General features: G+C 44.0%; 2 protein-coding genes across 2 annotated transcripts; both read left to right on the top strand.

Annotated features, from left to right (window-relative positions):
• Positions 1-5,485: 5,485 nt before the first annotated feature.
• Positions 5,486-8,179, top strand: rbm7 (RNA binding motif protein 7). The gene is made up of 5 exons (XM_056611130.1): positions 5,486-5,686; positions 6,056-6,218; positions 6,892-6,967; positions 7,210-7,303; positions 7,525-8,179. Exons 1-5 carry the CDS (start codon positions 5,594-5,596, stop codon positions 7,933-7,935), a joined length of 837 nt encoding a protein of 278 aa, XP_056467105.1. The 5' UTR covers positions 5,486-5,593; the 3' UTR covers positions 7,936-8,179.
• Positions 8,180-11,923: 3,744 nt separating this feature from the next.
• barx2 (BARX homeobox 2) lies at positions 11,924-22,709 on the top strand. Its single transcript, XM_056610800.1, has 4 exons — positions 11,924-12,426; positions 18,631-18,991; positions 21,708-21,792; positions 22,332-22,709. The coding sequence occupies exons 1-4, from the start codon at positions 12,240-12,242 to the stop codon at positions 22,707-22,709; spliced, it is 1,011 nt and encodes a 336-aa protein (XP_056466775.1). The 5' UTR covers positions 11,924-12,239.
• The last annotated feature ends 553 nt before the right edge of the window (positions 22,710-23,262 follow it).

The raw sequence follows: 23,262 nt of genomic DNA, 5'->3' as shown, positions 1-23,262 counted from the left end.
TCTGTACCCATTTACTTGTATAACTTTTTCAACACTTTACAAACTATGCAGTTGTTTCAGAAATGTACTTATAATCTAACTAATTTAGTGTACAAGCAATATTATTTATATTTATTGTGTCATCTTTTGGCTGTACATCTTTTTTTTTTGGCTGCTTACTCTGTACTGAAATTGTATTCCAACCCTGTGAAAGACATTTCAATGGCTGTATTTCAATGCCGCAAAACCCAATAATGCTTAAAAATTACAATTATATCACATCCAATGTAAGCGATAGAGAGTTTAAACATTAAAATGTTACCAGCCAAATCTTTGTATGGTGACAATCGCAGCTCAATCATATAAACTGAAAATATGCAGATATTAACATAATCATGTCTTCTGCAAACCAGTTGAATCTATGCCAGTACTATGACACATCTCATTAAACTAGATGCGCTCATGGTATTAAAATCTAATCAGCTATGACCAATTTTTCGGCTTTTATCTATTACACACACCATTAAGTTGTAACATTAATTTATTTATAACAAATACATGAATTTAAAAGGTACTGTGTAAGACCTACTGTGGAAGAGATTTTCCTCCTCATGGCCCCTTTGGCCGCAAGTGATCCGCACCACCAACCCTTTGTTGTTGGAGTCCTTGATTGGGTTGGGGTCGGAGGCAGTCGCTCAATTTCTCGGCTGCTATCTACAAAATAATGCAATTTGGCTAATGCTAGCTCTTCTTTAGGGCACTCGGATAGCGCTTAAAGATCCCTTTCCTTCATGTTTCCTAGAAAAACCGTCTTGGTTTAAATATTATAGCAATCAACTCACAGGCTGTTCTACACAACAGAGGGAGTCCGGGAAAGGTCACATATTTTAAGTTCACCTCCAACCTATTCATATATTGGCAATTTAAAGTGATTCATGCATGTCCAATCCTACATGTGTTCCCTTTATATATTCACAAGGAATACTACACATTTTTTGTTTTTTTACAGAGAAACTACAGACAAGCCAAGAATAGCAGAGCAACAGTCAGAATATGAGTTGTGACAATGACAGATCTGAACCTGTGGAATAGCATCCAATGGATCTGACACGGGACCATCTTGCCGGATATGTCAAACTACTCTTGAATTAGATCTTTTTTTGTGCTTTGGTCGCTCGAGGGAACCCAACACTGCCGGAAGCTGCGCGTGTGTGTTGGTTTGAAGTAATGTGCTTTACCCTGACAGTGAAGATAAAGGGTTGGAGCGCGGGGCAAGGCGGGGAAGGAAATGAAAATGAAAAAAAAATGAAAAATGATATAAAAAATAACAGAAACTCCAAAGTCTCCAGAGAGCTTTCAGTAGATTTGGAAGTTTTGCTTTGAGGTTGAATACCAATTTCAAAAGTCTAGTCCATTCATTTATTCCATAAACCGGACAAATTCTGGAATTAATTGGGTGAACCAAGCGTTGCCAACAAGATTGAGAAATGTCTGACCTTCTCACGCACGTCATAAACACTCTGGCAATTCAGATAGGCTCGGCGTGAAATAACACGGCTGCACGCTAAATTCTTTTCCACTGGCATCACTGACTTTTTAGAGGTCGGACATTAGGTCTCAAGGCTGGGGGTATTCTAACAGTGTTGTACGACTCAAAAAAAGAACCGCCAACATGTTGTATTACCATAATGGAAACATGCACATATGGGGAACGGTGCCCTGTAGTAGCATCAAACAACAACCATTATTTCCCCCTATAGGAAAGGCGGCCTTTCTGTAGATTAAAAAAGCCCCCTCTGTATGTCAGCGCTGGGAAAAGGACTACGAGAGGCGGGGTGCTGTGCTCTGGATGGCCCAGCCTTTTACAATGTGCTGACGCCTCTGTTCATTCAGCACAAAAAGGGAAAGGTGTGTGTGTGTGTATGTGAATGTGTGTGTGTGTTGCAATGTAAGGTGTATGGGGCGGGGGAGCACTGTGGAGTAGCATGTGATGAGATAGAACCACTGCTGCCTCTGACTCCATTTTTTTAATGACCCCTGCATATCCACCATCCCCCTCCCTCTTGCTCTTAATCATTTTAGTTAATTTGAGTCATTAGAAGCCTCGGTGGAAATGAGGCGTAGGCGTGGAGGTGGGGGGGATGGTGGGGTTGTGGTGGGGTTGGGGAGCGGGTGGAGTCATGTCATATGGGTGCTGTAATGGCAGTGGGGTGCACAGGAGGAGAGCGGGGTGCCCCTGCCGCAGTCAGGCTGTAGGTGTGGGGCTTGGGGCCAGATTTGTCTCCCATGCTGTTACTGCGTTCTAGCACTGCAGCAGAAGAGCAACAGGGTGTAGCCTCCCCCATGCAACTCTGTATGTGATCACGGGTGTGTGTTCGCGCAAGTGTCCATGTTTGCGTGAATGTGTGTGTGTGTGTGTGTGTGTGTGTGTGTGTGTGTGTGTGTGTGTGTGTTCAAGCAAGTGTCCATTTTTGTGTGCATGTGTGTGTTCATATTCGTGTGTGTGCATGTTTGTTTGTTTGTTTTTGTCTTATGTGTGTACGAAATGTGTGTGCATGCATGTACCTCGAAAGTGTCTGCATTGTGCCCCATGAATATGCATGTATTTGTGTTGCATGCGTGAAGAAGAGAAGGGAAGAGATAGTAAAAAGAGAAAAGCCGTGCAATAGAACGAAGTCACAGATTGTCAGTGGTGCGGCAACATGGACGGCCGATATCGGGATAATAAGCATGCTGCAATGGGAGAGAAATCTGGAGGGAAAAAAAAATGGACGCCACTTGACTGGGGTCTGTGTGTACGTGCGTGTCACTGTGTTTCTTCTAAATCCTATCATGTTTATTTTTAACAACGTCCGGGATGGGGCACTGTGCAAATCCTAAGTGTATCTTTGCACTGATGCACAGATCCAAGCCACCAAGATCAGAACAGAGCAGCAGTCCCTGGTTGACTATCCTTCCAGGGAATAGAGTGTGGATCGTCTTGTGTGCCGAGTCGATGGCACTGGCCCTGCTCAGGGGGACCTCCAGAATACACTTCCCCGCTCTTGAATAATAACTGACATGTGCCACCCCTGCTCTACTCAAACGAGAGGAATTCCAATTCCTGACACACAGAGAGTACAAGCGACTCAAGAAGGAGACCCTCTCTATCAGGCCGCTGTCCAATAGTGGTTTAGTGTGGTTTAAATTAAGATGTTGGGGGAGTGTGTGCGTGAGTGTGTGAGTGTGTGAGTGTGCAGTCAATTGAATGGGACGCTTGACACACTGGGCGGCATGATTCTCGATGACATCACAGAGGCGCAATTAAAGTTTTGTCCGGCGAATATTGATGTCCGCTTCGATGACCCCCACTTCACCCACACAACTACACGACCACACACCACCCTATTGCTCTTTTCCACATGGCTTATGAATATTAATGTGGAGGAAAGGGATTGGCAAAGAGCAGGGGAGAGGGAGGGGTTAGGAGCTGAAGGCAGAAGAAGGCTGATTAACCTGATGTGGTTAGCCACCAGTCCCCATTCTCCTCCTGCTCCCATTATGCCCAATCAGCCAAAGGATTTTGTGTGTGTGTGTGTGTGTGTGTGTGTGTGTGTGTGTGTGTGTGTGTGTGTGTGTGTGTGTGTGTGTGTGTGTGTGTGTGTGTGTGTGTGTGTGTGTGAGATCTGGCCCTCGGCCTCTGCTCCCTATTAGGCCATGTTTCTAATTTGACCTAAAACAGTGTGACCAAATTTAATGTGAAGACTCCAGTCCTTTAAACAGCAGTAATTGAGGGTACAAGAAATAGCTCCTCTTAAGACATTATGAACTCAATATTTATATCCTGATACTGACGTTAAGACTTCTTATTTTGTTGTTTGCACAAGGTTATACTAAATTGCTGGGAGAATAGAAGGGGAACTGTTGTGCATTTTTATAGAGTCTCATAGTTATAGAATCATCAGAAGCTTTCCATGCAATAATCTAATGTCAATGTTTACTCTGTGGACTTCATCAGCTGGTCAACATTGCAGTCTGAAGGGTTCAGCATTTTAATATGGAAAAACTGAAATCATCTGAATTAGGTGTCCTCGGTGGGATATTGAGTTTGCATGACTAATGAGGGCAGTGGTTTCATGGTCATTCTGTTACAATTTTGCTAGAACATCCGGGAATGCATTTTTTAATGAATGAATCAACCAACCAATGCTGTACAATGTACAATTCAATGTTCATGAATCACTCAAAATAGTCATTCTCTTTGAACCATAGGCCTATTATGGTAATTTCTACAAAGTCAGAAGTACTTAATGCCTTATTATGAAAAAAAATAGGATCTAATATAGGCTCGAAGCACATTCAACGAAAAAAATAAAAAGGAAAAAAATAGGTGTAAACAAGTGCGGGTAATTGTAAGATAAATTCATTCAGATCAATGCCGCCACCTACTGTAATTTAAAGTACTGCAAACTTCTGAAAAGATCGAGAGTGTAACTTGCAGGCAACAAGCTCATTAGACATACGCATAAATTAATAATAAAAAGCTCTGTTGACGAACATATTTTTGTATAATACAATGAAGCTAATTTTCATAAATAAAGAGTAAGCTTTGTAATTCATCCTAAAACTTACTAGTCTGAAATGATGCATACAGATTTGTGAAGGCGAAAAAAATAGGGTTGGATAATTGAGGGTTATGAGTGATCCAACCAGAAGGGTACCACAAGGACAAAGTACTTCAAATTGACATTGACGTGCTATTCTTATCTGTCCTGCTTATAGGTGATTTACCCCCACGCCAAAACCATGGAGGATGTTTCGAAGGCATGAAGGAGAATCATTATCCTTTCCAATCAATCTCATTAATATGGAGGGCACAGGATCAGGCCCATCTGATTAAGGCAGGGGTCAAGCCCCTCACACACGCACACTCTTGACCTCTACTGCTCCCCAATGTTATATTCACCAGGTACACACACACAAACACACAAAACCCCCATACACACACTTGACAGAACACACACTGCAAAGTTTATGATGAAATAAACAAAAAAGGGAATGTGAAACTATTATTGATCAGACAGCCTCACCAAAAATAAAAATGTCATGTGCATGAACCTTAACACTCTTTCATTGGTAGACAAACTCATGATAGCAAAAGTTGGGGATATATATATATATATATATATATATATATATATATATACTGTATATATATATTTAGATTTGAGATATTTTGTATGAGCGTTTGCATCAGCAAACTGACTGAACCGGATTTATAAGTTGAAGAGGCACATACAACAAATTGTTTTATTTGAGAAATATGAATACATATATTTAATGCATCAGACAAATGTGATCGTCGTACCTTGACAATTATATAATTAGTCATTCGTTATTTTCTTTGTATTAACTTCAAAGCGATACAATGCACGTTACTTTACCGCCTCCTAAAGGCTGGTCTGAATATTGCCTTATTTTACGTCATAAAGTCAGAAAATGTTTTACGACATATGCGGGGATATAACGGCAGCATTTTATTTTATGGCAATCGAAGGCCCTTCGTACAGATTTTAGCCATCGTTTGTTTACACAAGATACATCATTGCTTTGGGGCTGTATTGCTGCTAGCACAATGGGAATTGAAGAAGAAGCCGATCGCACTCTGTTTATTCGAAATTTGGACCAAAGAGTGTCCGAGGAAATATTGTTTGAATTGTTTGTACAGGTAACGTGACGTTAGCTTGGTGCGGCTAACTAGCATAAGGCTTCTTGTTCAGAGTTGATTTTCTATAGTTCAACATGATTCCATAAAACTTAAACGTGTATATTTTTATAGTTTAATATGAATCTATAATACATTATATTCTGTAACGTTAGTGTCCTAATTGGAGGCTAATACTTTGACGTTTATCTTTTTTTTTTTTTCTACATAATACTTCGTTTTATCTCAGTATTATGGCTGTGCAAGACCTAAGTTGCATGGAGTACAAACAACGTTAACAGTTACTTACGGTTAATAATATCTAGGTTCCTGAGTGTGGTGTACTGGGGAAATGGGTACCTCTTGTGTTCTGAGCCTGTCCGCTGTTCGCAGGCTGGACCTCTCTGCAAAACCAAGATTCCCAAAGACAATGAAGGAAAACAGAAGACGTTCGGCTTCGCTGTGTACCGACATGAAGTGTCGGTGCCTTACGCCATGCAGCTGCTGGATGGGACGACGCTGTTCGGCAAGACGATCGGTGTTCAGTTTAGATCAGGTGAGTGTCTAACAAGTGAATCGTTCAGGATGGCTGGTCGAAAACTTTGTCTAATACGATTATTATGGTAGATGTATACAACAATAATTATTCTAAATGATTGAAGCAGACCAGGGTTGCACTTAATCACGTACCCATGTTTTGACTTTGTGAATTCACAATCAGTGCTTTAAATAAAATGCATTTTAACATTTGGTGTGAGCTTAGGTCTAAAATCTAATGATATAGCCTGACTTCTACTATCACCCAGGGAAATACTCACACACTGTCCAATCAACACTCGCTCACCAAACAAAGTAATTGAAGATACAGCTCCATGGCAAGGCCATATGAAAAATGCCGTTTACATATCTTCAAGACTAGAGTATAGAGTTGACCATAAAACGTTTGCCTGTCCATCTCTGCTGTCGCAGTGTTGTGCCTTGAGAATTATTCTGGTAGTGAGAGCGGGAGGCTGAAGATGAAAGCGTGTGGGAGTCGGCAACCCTGCAAAGCCTTTTTTATTTATTTTTTAGCTGTAGCAAAGCATTTAACAATGTGGTGTTTTAGGAAGCTCACGTTTTTTATTTGGGCTGAAATGCCCCTTTCAGATTGCATTCATGAGCGGCGTTATGTCTTCATCAATTGAACGTAATGCTCATCCCCTCTCATCCCTCTGTCTGATGTACCACAGGAAGCAGCCACAGCAACAGCCCCGGGAAGCAGCAAAACACGAGCCCTGGCAACACTCCCAACCCCCATGGCCGAATGTAAGTTGGTTACATGGATGACCCATACATTTTTTTTTTTTTGTCCAAAATCCAAATCCATAATGGTTTAAACAGCAATGACTATTTACATTTATTTTTTAATATAGCTACATATATTTAACAGTTTGGTGAAGCGGCACAAAAAATACGTAAAATACATTTATTCTACCATAACGTTATGCACAAAATATGTAAGATGTTTGGGGAATATTTAACGGTTTGGTTGTTGTTGATCTTCACAGAACTCCGGTCCAGTGGAATTCCCCTCCTTACTCCCCTTCTCCTCAAAATCAAAGGACATATTCTTCTCCAGACAGCCTGCAGAAGCATGTTGTGGTACGTTTCTATTCCTTCCTCGTCCCGTGTGGCATGGTCCAGAGTAACCTAATGATCCCTTCTTGATACATGATTTTTGACCAATTTTGGACATGCAGCTCATCTTCTATATCGTAACTATTAGATGATTTTTAAAAGCATATTGATGCCCTTGTTTAAAATAGGTCTGTACACATGCACCTTGTTACATTTTGTTCATTTTATTCTGGTTGCCCCCTCAGATGAACAACATGATGTTGCAGCTGCACATGCAGCAGCTTCAGCAGTTGAATGGGGGGGGCTTAGCCGGCGCTGCACCGAGGAACCAGCCTAGCGCCGGGGCCCCTGGTGGCATCGGCGGCGGCTCTTGGCAACAGGACAACCCTTCAAATTGGCAGCGACAGTCGTCCCAGCAGCAGTACAACAACAACAGCGGCGGTGGCGCTAACGACAGCAGCAGTACCCACCACAGCCGGAGTCAGCGCTACACAGAGGAGTCCAGCCGTCACCAGCAGAACACTCACAATAGGGACAACCATCACCACAACGACCGGCGGACTGGGCGTCACCATGACAACAGCGGAGGCCGTCCCTACGACACCCACCGGGGTGGACAACGTGGAAATCAGGAGGGTAGACATAGACGCTACTGAGAGGCTTCTTTTGTATTGGAAGGGGGAAAAAAAGATTGTCTGTTTCATTTTTAATTGGGACTTCTTGAAAAGGGAGATCCTGAGTTTTATTTGGACAAGATATGTGTATACTCAGGTTGTTTGTATATTTTGATACTAGTTTGAGAATTGAAGTGTTTACTTTTAAGGTGATTTTAAATTCATACAATTGTTAACGTATTCCATGTGATTTCCTAATCCTTGGAGTGGATGTGTTGGGGGGGGGGGGGGGGGGAAACATTGATGGGGAAAACAAGGCTATATACCCCAAGCCCTAAAAAAGAACAAAAAAACATGCTGTTGGTATAGATTTTTTTTTTATACTGTTCAAATGTATTTTAATCATTTTGATAATGACATTGGATTTTTTTTTATGGACATTATGAAAAGGGCATCTTAAAATTGTGGGTGTTGTCTTTACAATACTTCAGGTATTCCAGCAGAATCAACCAGCAGCACTTCCCTGACATTTGCTTAAATCTTGGTTTCATTTTTTCTTTCTATGTTAATCGACTATTTGATTTTTTTTATATAATCCGACTCCTGATATTGCAACATGTTTTATAAACACTTCCTGTATATTACAAAGTTAATTTCACTACAACCGTGTCTTGTTTTTGTGTACGTGACTTGTGGCAGCTTTACAGTACACAGAATGCCTTCTAGCTTAGCTATTAATTTAGTGTTATTTACAGGTCGGTCAGATTACTTGTGTTGGATCAAGTGGAGTGCTGGCTATTGTACGGCACTCCATGCAGTTGTTTCAAAACAACACAGCCTTCTCTATAAATGTCACATGTGAAACTAATACGTTTTCTCAGATGTTATGAGTTAATCTATAGGTGGCGCCACACATACCCCTGAATTAAATCAAATAGCATGTTTCTATTTTACCATATTTGCCACTTAGTATAAAAGTGATGCAGCGTGCTAAAGCTCGACCCATATTCTATAACAAAAATTAAAGTTTTGCAGTAGGCCTAACAAGTCTTAATAGTATTTTTTTTTAAATGTATATGAGTTATCATTTCATCACGATTTGGACGGCACACATTCTCGCCTATAATTAAAAAGCATTGTTCTGTCCCATAATTGGTTCAACTTCTGATGTTAAAAATATGCTACTCTAAGCTGCTGATCATGGTGCGGCCTCTGCCCCTGGCTTGCTTCACCACGGGCCAATCAAATCCCTTAATGTCCACGTTGAGGTCATAATCTACCCTTCCGAAAGTGCTTACGGCCCACCAACAGCAGCTCCCGCGGTGCAGCAACAAGCGTGTCCCTTATAAAGCTCCGAGGATCCAAATGTGGAGGTCCATTGGCACCCCCCCTCCCCTCACAACCCGTATATCTTCTCTTGTAATCTGCCCCGTGTCGGATTGCAACCGCGATGCTCCCGGAGTCGCGTCCTAATGAAGGGTATCCCCTATTCCGCGACACCGGGCCCGCGGTACTCGGAAGGCCCTTATTGCCTGCTGCTGCTGATGCGCAGCATAACTGGTTTAATTGAGTGATCTCTCCTGGCGTCTCCCGCAACAGAGCCTCCGGATTAGGGTTCAGGAGCTGCTGCTGTGTGGACTTTTATAGACTCAGTAACGTGTCTGTATAGAGGAGGTTCCAGTACCATAGACGCCAACACCCCTGACCCCCCTCCCTTGTCCCAGCATTGCGCCGAGCCCGCGGGATGGTAGTCAGAGCGCGCGCCACCATCTTTTGGACCCTTAAGCTTAGGTTGCTGGGTTCATGTGGTGCCGTCAGGTCATCCCAATCACCTCCGACCACCCCATCCCGCGAAATGAGCTACATAGGAGGGGAGTATCCTGAACGGTTCATCAGTTCTCATCTTCTATCATCACCCCCGTCAAGATAACCTGAGCGTCTTGCAAAGCTGATGTATTTCTTCCACCTTCATTATTTTCCCCCCACCCTGACACGGAGGGGTTAATTGCGTGGATACATTTAGGAATGCAACAAGTTATATAATGGTAGCCTAGCGAACGAAAGAGGTTTTCAATACGGCTCAGTGGTGTTTTATATTCAAGTTCCATGTAACAATCGGTCCTCAATCAATCTTACGTATAGACTTCTTGGAGAGGATTCTGGAAACGATTGTTACGACCAGGAGAAGCCCAAAAGGCTGAACGCAGGATGCAGGAGGAGTCCTTCTGGTTGTCTCTGGTTTGAGTTGAGACGGGAGCGCGTGTTCAGGGGCCCATCCAGGTCCGTCAGTCAGGCTCCAGGCACAGACACACACATGGGGGCATGTGGACACATTAGCCATGTCCTGCCTGTAATGATGCCATGCAAGCAAAACAGCCACTGCCTTGCCTTCATCTTAGGCTCAAAGTCATTCAACACACACACACACACACACACACACACACACACACACACACACACACACACACACACACACACACACACACACACACACACACACACACACACACACACACACACACACACACAATAATAATAATAATAATAATAATAATAATAATAATAATAATAATTATCAATAATGGTCGTGTTGTTTGTATTGCAATGAGATGATTTTTTTCAAAATGTGAAGCGTTTGGTATACAACGAAGGACAAACCAGTTAGGGACTTAAAAAATAGGACCGTTGATTAGCATATAGGCCTGAATGTGAGGTTGTATTTGAAAGGTTAAAACAACTAGGCCTATAGATCTTATTTGAGCAGCACAGCACAGATTTTCTCAATAGTTTTCTGTTCATGTTTGTTTTAAGCGGGCCTACAAGCTATAGGCCTGTGCCACAAGCACATGCTGCTGGAGGCCTGCTCTTTTTATGTGGGCCTACTTTTTTAGATTTCTGCGATGAATTATCCTCTATTTCTGCTGAAAGCAAATATACAGCAATAAAGAAATATGTAAACTCCATTGAAAGCCTTTTCTTCTGCATACAGCTTATTTTTAAACTATATATTAGCCCAGCCTTTTGCTTAATAAATAATAAATAGGCAATTTCACACTCTTTACAATGGCATAAAAAAAAAATGAAAAGGGGAAAACGGATTTAAATCATCGTAGGCCTATACTTCTATCAAGTTATTATTATTAAGCAGCCTGTCTAAAATACACCATACCGGGCCTGTGTACATTTACAAGTTTATTTTCAACTTTGAGAAATATTACAGAGAGGAATGCAACCACAATTTAATACTAATAATACATGATTCTTATTAAAATAATAAATAAGTTATAATTATAAATAATAATGATTATTTAATAGTAATATTTATGTAAGTCATTCATATAAAATTACAAAAGAGCATCCGGTTTGACAAAAAAGGCTGTATCATCGTGTTTTATTTTCAATAATCAGCATTATCCTTTTGATGGTTTAACCCTGAGAATTACTCCCACAGATCAACGAATAATGTCTGCAATAGCCGTATGTTCTGTAGGCAAACCTTGACTCAATTAATTTCAAACCTTGTTGTTCACTTTAATTACAAGAGCAATACTTTTCAGGCTAGTCAAAAGTTGGAGATAAATAGACTAAAGGCAACATACCTGGCCTAATCCATGATCTTGTCAGAATTAATAATTTTTCATTATTATTATTATAGGCCGAATACGATTCAAATGAACAATCCGTGCAACCAAATTGTCCCAACACCTTCTAATTCCTACGATAGTGGCCGTCTACGCTGAGCGTTGTAACAAATGTGGAAGGAGAGGAAGAAAAGAAAAAGTGAGAGAGAGAGAGCGAGCAAGAGCGAGAGAGAGAGCGAGAGAGCGAGAGAGAGAGAGAGAGAGAGAGAGAGAGAGAGAGAGAGAGAGAGAGAGAGAGAGAGAGAGAGAGAGAGAGAGAGAGAGAGAGAGAGAGAGAGAGAGAGCGAGCGCGAGAGAGGGGGGGGGGGGGCGGTGGGGGGAGACAGAGAGAGCGAGAGGGAGGGAAAGATAGATAGATAGATATGGACAGTGATTGAGAGAGAAAGAGCGTATGATTGACAATCTGGCCTGTCCAGGGATGGACCAGTAAAGAAGTGTACTGGGATGGTTTATATAGCGGTGGGTGTGAGCACGTTGTACTCACTTCACACCGCGGCGCTCTGCTCAGCCTGACGCTCTCCACTCCACTGCGATAGAGCAGGAGGCATTAGCTTTACCACAAGATCTGCTTACAAATACACACATCAAAAATCGTGATTTTAGTGTAACGAATCCCGTTGTAGCCCTTCGTCTATCACGTTTCAACCATTTTAGGTTGAACAAATCTGTTGTTGTTGAACAGTGGTTGATCAGCAGCGGGAAGCCATGCACTGCCAAGCCGAGTTAAGGCTCGCCTCCCTCGGGCAGCTGAAGGCGGCGAGGAGGCGCTACAAAACTTTCATGATCGACGAGATACTCTCCAAGGAAACGTGTGATTATTTTGAGAAACTTTCTCTATACTCGGCCTGTCCGTCGCTGATCGTTCGACCGAAGCCTCTCCACTCGTGTTCGGGTAAGCTCGTTTACGTTCCTTGACTGATCATCGAGAGGAGCCCCTTAAGTGATATTTGAAAGGGTTCTTTCACTGGGCTATGCGGGACACTTGATCATTTGGTGATAATGGTTTAGGACTGTATGTGAAAAAAGGTAATATATAGTATAATAGGAAAATAGGTAGGGGGGCCAATTGGCCAACATTCACGTTCAACATTCCCCATGACATAATTGGCACAAAACAGATAGGCTAGTTTGAAAAGCGTAGTGATGTATAAAGTAAATGACAATCATCGATGTCAATACTTAAGTTTATATACATTTATTAAATTTTATCGCAAAAATACTGATATTTTTGGGACTTACAAACCCGTAAGGATTTAACTCAGTGAAGTAAATTGTGCTTGCATACATTTTTCCTTAACTGACATAAAACCCTCACCCTATTCCATAGCTGTAGCTGGTTTTATTTGACTAATTGGCCTAGTTTGTTAGTAATTAATTGTTACTCATTACGATTTATTGTTTCAATTAAAAGTCCCGCCAAAAATATCTTCTGCATGAATCTTAGACTTTAATTATCTTACAAAACTTTAGATTTATACTTTACTAGAATTAATATGGGTCATCAACTAAAAGTGCTATCAACATGCTCACAAAAAGAGATAAGGCTGGAGTAAAATATATATTCAATAAAAGATTCTGTGTCTTTGAGTATATATATATATTATATATGTATATATTAAATTAATTTGATTTGTGATAACATCCATGAAAAATGAAATGTCTGTTATAATTGATTACGCGCCGTCTTTGATTTGCTTAAGTTTGAATATATAACTACACAGCTCAACATTGCACTTTTTGGTGCCATGAATTCACTTTGTGGTTTAGTGTGGCTTGATATCAAACACAGTCCTACCTAGAGAGCTGTTGATACATTTGTTAACTCAATGAAACACACAAACACACACTCCACAGCATCCTAACCCGCTCTCTCTCTCTCTCTCTCTCTCTCTCTCTCTCTCTCTCTCTCTCTCTCTCTCTCTCTCTCTCTCTCTCTCTCTCTCTCTCTCTCTCTCTCTCTCTTTCACACACACACACACACACACACACACACACACACACACACACACACACACACACACACACACACACACACACACACACACACACACACACACACACACACACACACACACACTCTTTCTGTGTTTCTAACCCTCCCTCTAGCACACAAACACACACACACACACACACACACACACACACACACACACACACACACACACACACACACACACACACACACACACACACACACACACACACATATACATATACACACAATAACACAAAATAACACAAAATAAATACAACGTTTTGAGAATGGATTGCCAGCTCTATCTGCATATCATAAATAAGAAATAAGTGATTTCTTAAGTGTACTTCAATGTGAAATGAACACAACAAAACAATAAAACTGTCATATGCTGTAGTAGTAATCATTATGATAATTGCTTTAAACTCAGAAATAATTGCCCCTGCAACTCGATGATGACATCGGTAAGAGGATAAAAATAGAGGAAGCAATTCTCTCATCTCTTTCATGTGGATGGGCGTATGCTAGAGGGCACTATGACTGGGGTTTAACCCCCCACCACCTCTCCGTTTCCCTGTTCCAATGGATAGAGTAACCCGCCTTGCATATCAGAACACTGTGCCCACCACTTATTTGTGGCTGCGGGGGTGTGAGACACACTATATTCCCCAACTTCAATGGCTGTTAGTGCTTGATATAGAAGCTGGCAGGCTCCTATAGGACCAGGGCCAAACAGTGGACCGCCGCAACTCATGGTCCCCCCCCCAGCAGGGAAAGTTGAAAGTTCAGCATTCTTTGCCCTAAAAAGTGCAATGCTGCCTCTCGTCCAGCAGGGGCCGCTAAAACACAGAGGGGCCTGCCAGGGGAAAGGGGGTCATCTCAACTGTTGACAAATAGTTTGTTTTGGATAATTTACTGTTGGTATTCCACTTATGCATGGCCTCTTGCTTCTTGCTGCTATTATGATCGTTGCCATTCTCGTCTGCTGATAAACAGTAGTCCCAGGAGCCAGTGTGTCAGGAAACAGACCCCTTCAGCGCAGACAATAAAGAATCTCGGCGGACACAGTGACAATCATTTATTGTCTTCTGTTCTATAACAGAGAGTCAGGGAGACCGAGACGCTTCGCCCGCTGACACACAGCGGCTCATTTTCTTGCGTGGGCAGAGCAGGAAAAAGGGTAATTGAAGGTTACGATATTTCATCTGGAGGCCCGTCTCTCAGCGGGATCCACGGCAGGGCTTTTAGTGGCATTTTCTGGATGAGGTGAGAAAGATAAAGATCAACTATGGTGTAATCTCACCTGACAGGGTGATGAAAAATTGCAAAATAGGAGTGTGCGTACCCTGAAGGGCCTGAGGCACGGCTGTGGTATTGTAGGGCCGGCCTGGATGCTTCCATAATGCAGCCGTGGATTATGGCAGAGAGTAAAGTGTTTTCTCCATTCCATGTTAAACTCCTAATCCACAGAACAGACAATAAAGCCTGTCGTTAATAAAAAAGTTAGGGTTAAGAGCTTGAATCCGCCCATGTCAACACGCATTGCATTGAATTCAAACACTGACACACACATTTGAGACTGGTGTTCAGGCACATCTGAAAGCTTAAGCACACACGCACCCACATGTGTCTGCACACACACACACACACACACACACACACACACACACACACACACACACACACACACACACACACACACACACACACATTAATGCACACACACAGGAATGGACGGGCACACACAACACCCACACAAACGCATGCATTCGCATGGATTCATGCAGGCATGCACATGCATAAGCTCCTGCACACACACACACACACACACACACACACACACACACACACACACACACACACACACACACACACACACACACACACACACACACACACACCTTAAAGATAACATGAAGATAACATCGTTCCCACATTAACAGTGTCATATATACCTGTACATGTACAAAACGATTCATAAAACCATTGATAAATGTAGCTTATGCTCAGGGCTGATTCCCAGCTATGACAGGAGAATGGATTTGGATCAGGTTTCATGTCTAAATGCTTATTTAACACTCAGAGGTAACGCAACACCATCACAGTAAACACAGCGATGGGGCAGAGCGGCCCGGTGCGGCGGGCTCGGGAAAAGAAGGAGAGTGGGGCTCAGAACTCGGTAACACGTTCCTGACACCTTACGTTCAGCCAACCATGCAGGACGGGCGTTTAGCAGTGGAGATCTGTCATTCAACACAGGTGAACGGTTTTAATTAGAGCACCAGGTTGGGGCAGAAGAAGAGGTTGTCACACACAGGGCAAGGCTCGAGCCCGTTGAGTGAAGGGCCAGAACATAGACCTGTCTGACTGAACGTTGAACACCCTAAAGCTGTCAACGCAGGATTTATACCCAAAACAATGAAAAGTTCATCCCAACCACATGTCACAACGCAGCCGCGAATAATCCACTCGAAGAAAAGAGAGCATTTGGCAGCGGCTTTAATGAGTTTAGGAGTTAGGACTGATTGTACTTGGTGCTAGCAATTTTATGAGTCATTTAACACGCTTTTCTTTTTTTTTTACAACAAATATAGTTCTGTTGTCGTGTCGTACTGTTGCACATTTATAATCAGTAGGTCAAAAGGTTGTATTGGTTATGGGTTAGGGGGATTAGGGATGGAATTAGGCTCGGGGTATTTAACGGTAGGAGTTGTTGCTGAAGTGAATGCTCTGCAAACGGCCTATTGAGGGTCTATTCTTATCGGGTATGTGTTCTACAGCGACTACCGTAAGCACTTCTGCCGATCCTCGCATTCCGATTGTGCTTATGAAGAGTATCACGGCGCTTTCTGCATTGGAGATCAGCATTTACCAGCTCAAACGGTTTATTTGTAGACTACAGAAGGGGCTTCGGTGCTTGTCAACAATGTGGCGGATTTGGGCCTCGTGAACTGAACTGGCTGGCAGTGTAAAGTCCCCCCCAGCGAAGGCATCTCCCTTACTCTATTTATCTTACAATTATCACAAGAGAAGTTGTGCTTCTCTTTTGAGAAGCACAAAAGTCTTTGTGCACTGACATTTTTTAAAGGTATTTGTAATTATTTTTTAAACCTGCACAGGGAACCATTTTCAGTTGCTCCAAGCCGGGCAGTAGCTTGACTTTATACATCCGAATAAGAGTGATAGGCCAGAAATGTGGGGAAAGAGGAGAATCACATGTAAAAAAAGACAAACAGTAACTGGAAATTATGAGAGTTTACTACCAAGGAAATCATCTTGTCTGGACCTGTTGCAACAGCAGCAGCAGTCTCACGTTGGAAGATTAGCCATGATCTAAGCGTATTAGCATGATGTCATGATGAGCCTTAGGCAGTGTCTGGGGTGTGTGTGTGTGTGTGTGAGAGGGCGTGCGTGTGTGTGTGTGAGAGGGCGTGCGTGTGTGTGTGTGAGAGGGTGTGCTTGTGAGTGTGTGTCTGTGTGAGGGTGTGTGTGTGTGTGTGTTTTTGTGTGGCTGCACCTGTGAGGATGTCTCTGGGGAACATACAGCTATATAATATGTGCGTGATATTTTATGTATCCTCCATCCTCTCAGAATGGACTGACTTCCTCCAGCCGGTCTAACAGCATGAATAATAATAACATGGTTTGTCCTAGACAGCGATGTAAAGTGTAGCATTTGTGTGCCCTGAAATGGTTTCTCCGTCTCGCTAGTTGCTTCCACTCATGCTTTTATGCTTTTTGCACGCTCCCCCCCCCCCCACACTCTTCCTCTCTCTCTCTCTCTCTCTCTCTCTCTCTCTCTCTCTCTCTCTCTCTCTCTCTCTCTCTCTCTCTAACCCCGAGAATGCGAGAGAGCAAAGAGCATGAAAGCATAAAAAACGTGCATGATAACATCTTCAACTAGTACACACGTCTTGCATGTAGATGCTTAGATGTGTACGTGCGCAGTGCGCACACATGCCTCTGTCTGTCTGCTTCACTTCTATATCAGAGGCAGGGCAAGCGCTACTCTCATGGAGTGTGTCACCTCCAACATATTAGTCCTGTTCCGTCATCTCCCTCCAGCCACAGTCAGCCTGCTTTACATGTGTGTGTGTGCGTACGTGTGCTTGTATGTGCGGGCGTGTGTGTGAACGTGTGCGACAACTGGTTCAATGTGTGTTTGTGTGTCGATGGCAGTAAGTTATTTGTCGTTTGTGGTGTGGCTCGTAAAATGTTCAGATGAATATGTTTTAGTTGTTGGTTCTGCTTCTGATGTGCTGCCTTAACACCTTAACTCCCCCCTGTGATTTAATAAATGAATAAGCAAATCCAAAATATTTGCACACAGATCAATGTGCAGCATACACACATGCATTACCTAGCATGGACTACAGGCATATAGTAAATTACTGAAAGCCAGTGGTCTTACAGGGCATAAGGATTTTACAGGCAGACATCCTGTTTTATTCGACCCATAATCCTGATCTCTACCCCTCCCCTCATAACGCCCCCCCTCCCAGACACCTAGTCCCCAGTGAAGTCCTCTGTTAATCGCTTTATTGATCCTGGCGTCAACAAAAAAACCCTTTTGTAGGTTCTGTCTGCCCCGTGAAGAGCTACAGTGTGTGCATGTGTGTGTGTGAAGTTTGAAAGTGGTAGCGAAAAAAGGGAAAGAAGGAACTATATGCGTTTATACAGGAGTGTTTGTAGACGTGTGTGTGTGTGTGTGTGTGTGTGTGTGTGTGTGTGTGTGTGTGTGTGTGTGTGTGTGTGACTGTAGAATTGAACCTCTGCATGATGCCAATGTGTGTCCGCCGGTTGTGGGACCACCGATTATTTAGTGTTTTTGGAAACCTTCCCTGACACTTAATGGTTCATCTGACGGGTTCAGAGGAGCGTTGTAAAACACGGCTTGCGTCATCGAGATCACCACCCCGGGCATCGCAGGGGTCGACGCAAAACACTTTTCATACTTAAAACCAAGCAATTAAATAGTCAGCCTTGTCTGAGCAATTACCCACGGTCGATAAGAGTGTGGGGGTGCCAAAGACATTATTAACCTGACCGCTGTGTTCAACTCGGGTGTATTGCAACAACTGACGTACCGTCTCTCTCTCTCCCTCCCCCCCCACCCTCCAGGCCCGTCCTCACTGCGCTCCTACCCGCTCCTCTCCGTGATCACACGGCAGCCCCCCATCGTACCCGCCCACCTCGCCCAGCCCCAGCCCCCGTCCCCGGGCCGGGTGTCCCAGCACCTGCCGCTGCTCTCCGGCGGCAGCCCCCACCCCCATCAGCCACACATCCACCACCACCGCCCGCCGCGGGGCTCCGACTCCTCGCCCAGCCAGACGCCCGTCAGCATCAGCAGCGAGTCGGACACGGAGCACGGCGGGCCGCGCCTCAAGAAGCCGCGCCGCAGCCGCACCATCTTCACCGAGCTGCAGCTCATGGGCCTGGAGAAGAAGTTCCAGAAGCAGAAGTACCTCTCCACGCCCGACAGGTTGGTACCCTTGTGCCGCCGGGCCTGATGCCAGCCCCGCTTCACACACTGCGTCAGGTCGACATCAAGCCTGATGCCGGTATGCTGGCCTCATGGCTAAAGGCTGGCCTGGCTTACACTGGCCTGACGTACGCTGGCCTGATGTCGGCCTGGCTTACTCTGGCCTGGCTTACGCTGGCCTAATGTATGCTGAGCTGATGTTGGCCTGGCGTACGCTGGCCTGATGTTGGCCTGGTGTACGCGGGCCTAACGTAGGCTGGCCTTATGTCGGCCTGAAGTAGGCTGGCCAGACTTACGCTGTCCTGATGTTAGCCTGACGTAGGCTGGCCTGACTAAGTCAGGCCTGACGTCCACTGGCCTGACTGACGCTGGCCTGATGTTGGCCTGGCGTACACTTGCCGCAGATGCTCGCTGTCAAAGGTCAACATAAACATCGTAAACAAGTTCACACGTGCAGGCGCGCCCGTGGGCATGCAACTACACACACACTCAGGCATGCATTATCTCGCAAGACCACGCATTTACGCATGCATGAACACTCACACACCCACCCACACACCCACACACACACACACACACACACACACACACACACACACACACACACACACACACACACACACACACACACACACACACACACACACACACACACACACACACACACACACATGGTTAAGTAGCCTAGTGTTTAACTATACTGTACCTATTTGATTTATTCTGTAGGGAAGGTATTTCATTATGTGAATTGGTCTCTGCCAGGGTATTACATCAGCCGTCTCGTTGACAACAGTAACATTTTAACCCGACACATTTTGAGTGTTAAAGGTTTATACCAAGAAACGCGGCCTTGTTCGAGTCAAACATGGTCGCATGCCAATCCAAACGAACATAACTGCATTGCATTGGTTGAATGCCAATCTAACTAGTATCTTATACAGGTGCAGGTGTACATGAAGTACGGCTCGTTTTTTTTCGCTTTTGCCTTCCCTTTTACATGATAAAATGAATGAAAACACACGGGCTGTTAAATCATTTGAATGCCCCATGCAGTATAACTCAATTTATTTTGCTATTGTACCCAGAAATGTCATGTGTATACAGCAGTATACAATTTATTTTGCTATTGTACCCAGAAATGTCCTGTGTATACAGCAGTATACAGTTGTATCACCGCTTCAAACATATATACAAAAAAACATTGCTTTCGCAATCCCGACCCTAAATATGTGGGGAGAAAGACCCCACCTGGAATCCCAATAGGAATACCTCAATGGAAGGCCCACCCTGTTAGCTGATGGCAGTCAGCCAGGCCTCATCTCATAGGACAAGCCCCGGGCACGGCACGACTCAGTGATCAAACCTAACCAAGAGACCCTGTAGACCACAGTGCTAAAGCACTACATCCTGTCAAAATACCTGATTCTGACACTCAGAACTCCCCTCATTAAACCCCTGGCAGTCGGCTAAACACAAAAACATAAAAATCCCCCTTTTTATCGCTTCACTTCATAACCTTTAAAGGCGTGGCATGGCTTCCACTTCGATTAGGGGGCGAATCTGAGATAACGTTGTCATGTCTCTTAAGGAAACTAACGAGTCTTTATTCGTTTAATCTTTTGAGGAGCCAAAAGAGAAGTGAAATATGTTAAAAAAAAGTGCCACATTTATTTGGCCAAGTCCTAATCGTTTTAGTATTTTCTAAATGACAGTAATTACAGCTTCAACAATGGTTTTGCTCGGGTCTTTCATTAATATTCAATATTTCCTTCAAAAGTGTGTGGTTTGTTAAAAGAACATCAGTCTATTTCCACTGGTGCAGCCATCTCCCCCCTGCGTCCCCCCCCCCCCGAAACTATTACTACACACATAATACAGCAGTACAGGGTTAGATCGATTGTGTTTCTGTCCGTGAGTTTTCTTTTCTAAAGGGTAGCATGCACTCACCGCCATGTGTTTTTAATATAAGGGTCAAACACACTATTATTTTCACAAAGAGGAAGTCTCTCTTTCTTTTTTGTCTCCCTTCTGGTTCTTCCACTTCCTCAAATCAAAGTGAGCTCCCTCTAAATGTCTGAAGAGAGTGAGAGCCAATCCCAGCTTTTTCCCTCCAGATGGCTTTGAAGGGAGCAAAGACAAGTTAAAGGGAAATCACATTTCAGAACCTTGATAACCCCCGTACTCCCGTACCCCCCCCCCCCCCCCCCCCCCACCCCTCGTCCTTGACAAAACGGATCCCCTTGTTCGTTTATCTGCTCCTTCCTGAGGTGTAGTGTTACCCCGACAGACCAATAGCTTCATTCGTCATGGTTGGGGGTACATGTGGTGGATGCATTCCCACCTTCACTGTACCCACCACAATCAACCGGCAACAGCACAACACAATGTTATTTCATCAGAGGCCCTTGTACATAGGGCTCAACAAGAGCTTCCTTCGGCTGCAGGTGTTCGATGAATGCTTATGAGTGTCTCACTGTGAAATGGACTTGGGAGCCTCAGATAAAAAATCGGATAAATCAGAAAAATCATGAAATGAAAATATATTTAAAAATATATTTAGATAATATAAATATAAAATATATATATGTATATATTACTATTTACTACTATATATATATATAGAACTAATACTATATATATATAAGCGTATTGTTTTTCTACTTAAGCCTTAAAAACACATAATTTCTAAATGTGCCACTTTTCTTTTCTTCTACAGGTTAGACCTGGCTCAATCGCTTGGCCTCACACAGCTCCAGGTTAAGACGTGGTACCAGAACAGACGCATGAAGTGGAAGAAAATGGTAAGAGAACCCGCTTCTTCAACTTGGCTTAACCTCCATAAGTCAACAGCATGTTGTCCGTAACGTTGTATATGTCTAGCTATCAAGTGCTTCTCTTCCCGTAAGCTAATGCTAAATCTAAAACACTCAAAAGGCTCAAACACAGCTGTTAACGCGGTGAAGTGCCGGCGAGGCAGACAGAGTACCTGAAAGGCCAAAGGGTGGTGGAAGGGGAAGCAGGGAAAGAGGACAAGTGGAAGGAGATAGTGAAACAGGGGAGGGGAGCGTGCGCTCTAGGCCTTGACGGATGATGACGATAATGAGAGCAAACGTTGTGTATTTGGGCCATCAACTCCCGAGAACCAAAAGAGAGAGAAGACCTGAAATCGTTAAATCTAAAGACGAATGAGTGTAAAAAAGGAGAAGCCAGTGGCAATACGTCTTCCCTTAATTACTATAATAACCGGTGTTGCCTTTGACTGCTGTTGCCATACATCACTGGAGGAGGCTCCTCTGAGCTCATTTGTGTGTGTGTGTGTGTGTGTGTCCGCAAACTCCAGGTGCTGAAAGGAGGTCACGAGGCCCCCACCAAGCCCAAGGGACGCCCCAAGAAGAACTCTATCCCCACCACGGAGGAGATCGAGGCGGAGGAGCGGCGCGTGAGGCTGGAGCAGGGGGAGAGGATGAGGAGGGCGGCCGGGGACGCTGCCCTGGCCTGCGGTGGAGGGGAGGGAGACGGGGACGGGGGGAGGGGAGGAGATGAGGCCCAGCAGGAACCTCAGGACCTGAGCATGGTGGTCGTGGGGTCAGGCCTTTCGACGGGGCCGGCGGCGGCGGCGGAGGAGAAGGACGTCCACAGTCTAGCCCTCGGGATGCAGGTCGTGGAGCACCATGAGTCCCCCCTCCCCATGCAGCCGGGCAGCCCCTTAGCAAGCTAAGCCCCCGACACAGCCACCTAAGACTGAGACGATCAGCTGGACAGATACACACACACACACACAGGCACACACACACACACTAGTGCCTAAGGATCACCATCAGCGATCAAAGAGTGGTCTGGTGTTGAGACATTTGTCGTGGGGTGTCGAATGGAAACATTTTGGAGGCATTTAAGCTTGCTCCATCGTGTTGCAGTGTTCTTTGTGTTACTGATGTGCACGGCCTTCAAGAAAGAAAAGAATAACAACCTAACACAAGATGCTGTTTTCATTTAGTTTCCGAGGCTATGGGGTACTTTTACAGCAAAGTGACTACAGAGTCCAACACGAAAAGCTACGAAACAATATTTATAATTTTAGAGATTTAGTAAGTGTCTAAACAGTTGTGACAGCTGTCCGTCCCGAGATCAGCCTCACATAGGGAATGGGCCTATATAAAGGTACACATAACTTCCCTTCCTATTGTGTATTATGTACATATATCTGTTTTCTGCCAAAGAATGATATTAATAAATGGCTTAAGTGCCTTGTCTGTCTCAGAGGAAAGCTTTCA

This window comes from Gadus chalcogrammus, chromosome 16 (assembly GCF_026213295.1).
Source record: "Gadus chalcogrammus isolate NIFS_2021 chromosome 16, NIFS_Gcha_1.0, whole genome shotgun sequence".
Taxonomy (NCBI): domain Eukaryota; kingdom Metazoa; phylum Chordata; class Actinopteri; order Gadiformes; family Gadidae; genus Gadus; species Gadus chalcogrammus.
This window is presented reverse-complemented; position numbering and strand designations above follow the sequence as displayed.

Excerpts from the sequence above, each read along its gene's own strand:
- barx2 (XM_056610800.1), top strand. The coding sequence starts at position 12,240 with ATGCACTGCCAAGCCGAGTTAAGGCTCGCCTCCCTCGGGCAGCTGAAG. Across the intron at positions 12,427-18,630 it reads GCCTCTCCACTCGTGTTCGG|GCCCGTCCTCACTGCGCTCC; the intron begins GTAAGCTCGTTT and ends CCCACCCTCCAG. Across the intron at positions 21,793-22,331 it reads GCATGAAGTGGAAGAAAATG|GTGCTGAAAGGAGGTCACGA; the intron begins GTAAGAGAACCC and ends CGCAAACTCCAG.
- rbm7 (XM_056611130.1), top strand. The coding sequence starts at position 5,594 with ATGGGAATTGAAGAAGAAGCCGATCGCACTCTGTTTATTCGAAATTTG. Across the intron at positions 6,219-6,891 it reads CGGTGTTCAGTTTAGATCAG|GAAGCAGCCACAGCAACAGC; the intron begins GTGAGTGTCTAA and ends GATGTACCACAG. Across the intron at positions 6,968-7,209 it reads CCCAACCCCCATGGCCGAAT|AACTCCGGTCCAGTGGAATT; the intron begins GTAAGTTGGTTA and ends TGATCTTCACAG.